The sequence below is a fragment of the Nanorana parkeri genome, unplaced genomic scaffold, assembly GCF_000935625.1.
Source record: "Nanorana parkeri isolate BGI_ZX_2015 unplaced genomic scaffold, ASM93562v1 scaffold284, whole genome shotgun sequence".
Taxonomy (NCBI): Eukaryota; Metazoa; Chordata; class Amphibia; order Anura; family Dicroglossidae; genus Nanorana; species Nanorana parkeri.
Genome location: NW_017306552.1, coordinates 214201 through 216522, shown reverse-complemented (window position 1 = coordinate 216522; position 2322 = coordinate 214201). Strand labels below are relative to the sequence as shown.

General features: G+C 44.9%; 1 protein-coding gene across 1 annotated transcript; it reads left to right on the top strand.

The window, feature by feature from the left end:
• Window positions 1-775: 775 nt before the first annotated feature.
• Window positions 776-1996, top strand: LOC108787805 (claudin-8-like). Its single transcript, XM_018557451.1, has one exon. It carries the CDS (start codon window positions 1272-1274, stop codon window positions 1944-1946), a length of 675 nt encoding a protein of 224 aa, XP_018412953.1. The 5' UTR covers window positions 776-1271; the 3' UTR covers window positions 1947-1996.
• Window positions 1997-2322: the final 326 nt, after the last annotated feature.

Here is a 2322-nt window from a genome sequence, read left to right as displayed (position 1 = left end):
TCATTTCTGACATCCGATCAGTTAAAGAAAAAAGAGTGAGCAGTCAGTTGCATGAAAAACTGATGCATGTATGATTAGCACAAGTTGCTAATTAAGGTAGCTGCACACGTTCCCGTAAGTGGGGAAAATGTACACAGTGAGGCGTGATGATGAGTGTCACTGAACTAAACACTATTTTTATTCATAGCAATTAGGATGGAAACATGTCATAAATATCGTTGAAGATCCTAATCTTGCAGGTGACCTACGGTTAACTGACACTGTAGCTGATGGCCTATAAATCTGTGGCAGGGTTCCTAATGTTGTTATGCTGGTCTATTGAGTCACCTAGTTAGCTTGAGGTGCTCAGGTGCCAGCAATCAAAAGTAATTGCAGGGGACACTTTCCTGCTGGGAAGGTGAATTGGTTTATGTGCACAACACAGCATGCTGCAGCCTTGTATAATAAGATGATGATACAACAGAAAACCGTTCACACCAGCATCCAGTTAGATGTTTATATCAGTCTTCACTTATACAAGATGAATACACAAAAAAAAAAAAGATGGACCCCAGGTATCTATCCTTCTTTCTATATATTATCTCTCTCTCTCTCTCTCTCTCTCTCTCTCTCTCTCTCTCTCTCTCTCTCTCAGAGCACAGATCTATAATAAGAATGGTTGCATAATGTTATTTTGTTTTTAGTATGTGCGCTTGTTTTTCTTCAAACCTCTCAGTCTGTCCATTCAGGTCACAACAATACAAAAGAATGTGGTTTCTCTGGCACGGAGACCTGTTTGTCACTTATCACCATCTCCCCTTTCTCTTTTACAGCGTTCTTGCCTTGGCTTTCTTGGAAGGCGTCCATCTCCTTGAAATACTTGCTGTGTATTGAAGCAGTGGAGGAATTGCATGCACGCAGCCTGCCTCCTTCACTCCAACCTGTTTGCCCTGTCAAGTGTCATGATGTAGTGCAAGAAAGTAAACGGCTACGAGCCTGGAGAGAGGTTCCAGTTATTGAAATGAAGAATCCATTGTTGGTTTAAGCACACCCCTCTGCGCTATCATGTAATTGGTCCATAAACTGGATGAACCTGACAAACAAGTCTTCTTGGTGGTATTTCCATTTTATAAACTGTGCAGCAGAATAAAATTGCAGCCAGTCTTTGCTGGATTTTGCTTGGTTACAGGTGGCTGAGGCTGAACCGTATTCTCCAAGGAGAGCTGGGTTTGCTGCAAAGGTGGGAGAGAGCTGTGGCTCAGCATTTGCTAGCACAGGGCCATTGAGGCAGGATGGATAAGGGTGCCTTGCAAATAGCTGGATTGGTCGTGTGCGGCATTGGCCTGATCGGGACATGTGCTGTGACGGGCATGCCACAGTGGCGGGTGACTGCCTTCATAGAGAACAACATCATTGTCTTCGAAACTCTCTGGGAAGGCCTGTGGATGAACTGCGTCCGGCATGCAAACATAAGGATGCAGTGCAAAATATACGACTCTCTGCTGGCCCTGACTCCGGACTTGCAGGCGGGGAGAGCGTTGATGTGCATCGCAGTCTGCCTGTCTTTCGTGTCCTTCATCATCGCCATCATCGGCATGAAGTGCACGCAGTGCGCTGGAGACAGTGAGCGCACCAAAGGGATTATTCTCTTAGTCTCCGGAATCACTTTTATCCTTTCCGGCATCATCGTTCTGATCCCGGTATCATGGACGGCCAACAGTATCATCAGAGACTTCTACAACCCTCTCGTCAATGCGGCTCAGAAGAGGGAGTTAGGGGACGCCATTTATATGGGCTGGGCCGCGGCTTTGGCTCTTATAGCAGGGGGTGCCATCTTGTGTTGCTTTTGCTCACCCGTGGAGAGGAAATATACCTATAACATGCCTGCAAAAACCGTGTCTAACACCCCACGTGATGGAATCATCAGGAAAAGTTCAAGTTTGTACTCAAAAAGTCAATATGTCTGATGTCATGTGATGGCGATCTAATACGACTCAACAAAAAGGCCATCTTTCTGTAATTCTCTCGTGCTGCGGACTCCTAAAGCTTGCAGCTTCAAACTCTATGGAATTTGAAAGTGATGGAACAGTATGGCAGCACGACTGGAGTGAACTGTACATGCAGTCGTCATTGACAATGTTTAGAAGAATACTGATAACACTCCTTCTTGTCAGTGAGTATTTGGAATGTGACATTCGAAGCAGCAGGTGGACCACAGTAAACTTTTTTTGAGGGGGATATAATCCATTTTGTAAAAACCCAACAAGTACACAGAGGTCGATTGCAGACAGGTGAAGGAAGAAGATAAGATGCATTGAAGTATATCTAAAGCCAAAACCTTTT

What these genes read in the sequence shown, in the direction of transcription:
- LOC108787805 (XM_018557451.1), top strand. Translation starts at nt 1,272, where the DNA reads ATGGATAAGGGTGCCTTGCAAATAGCTGGATTGGTCGTGTGCGGCATT.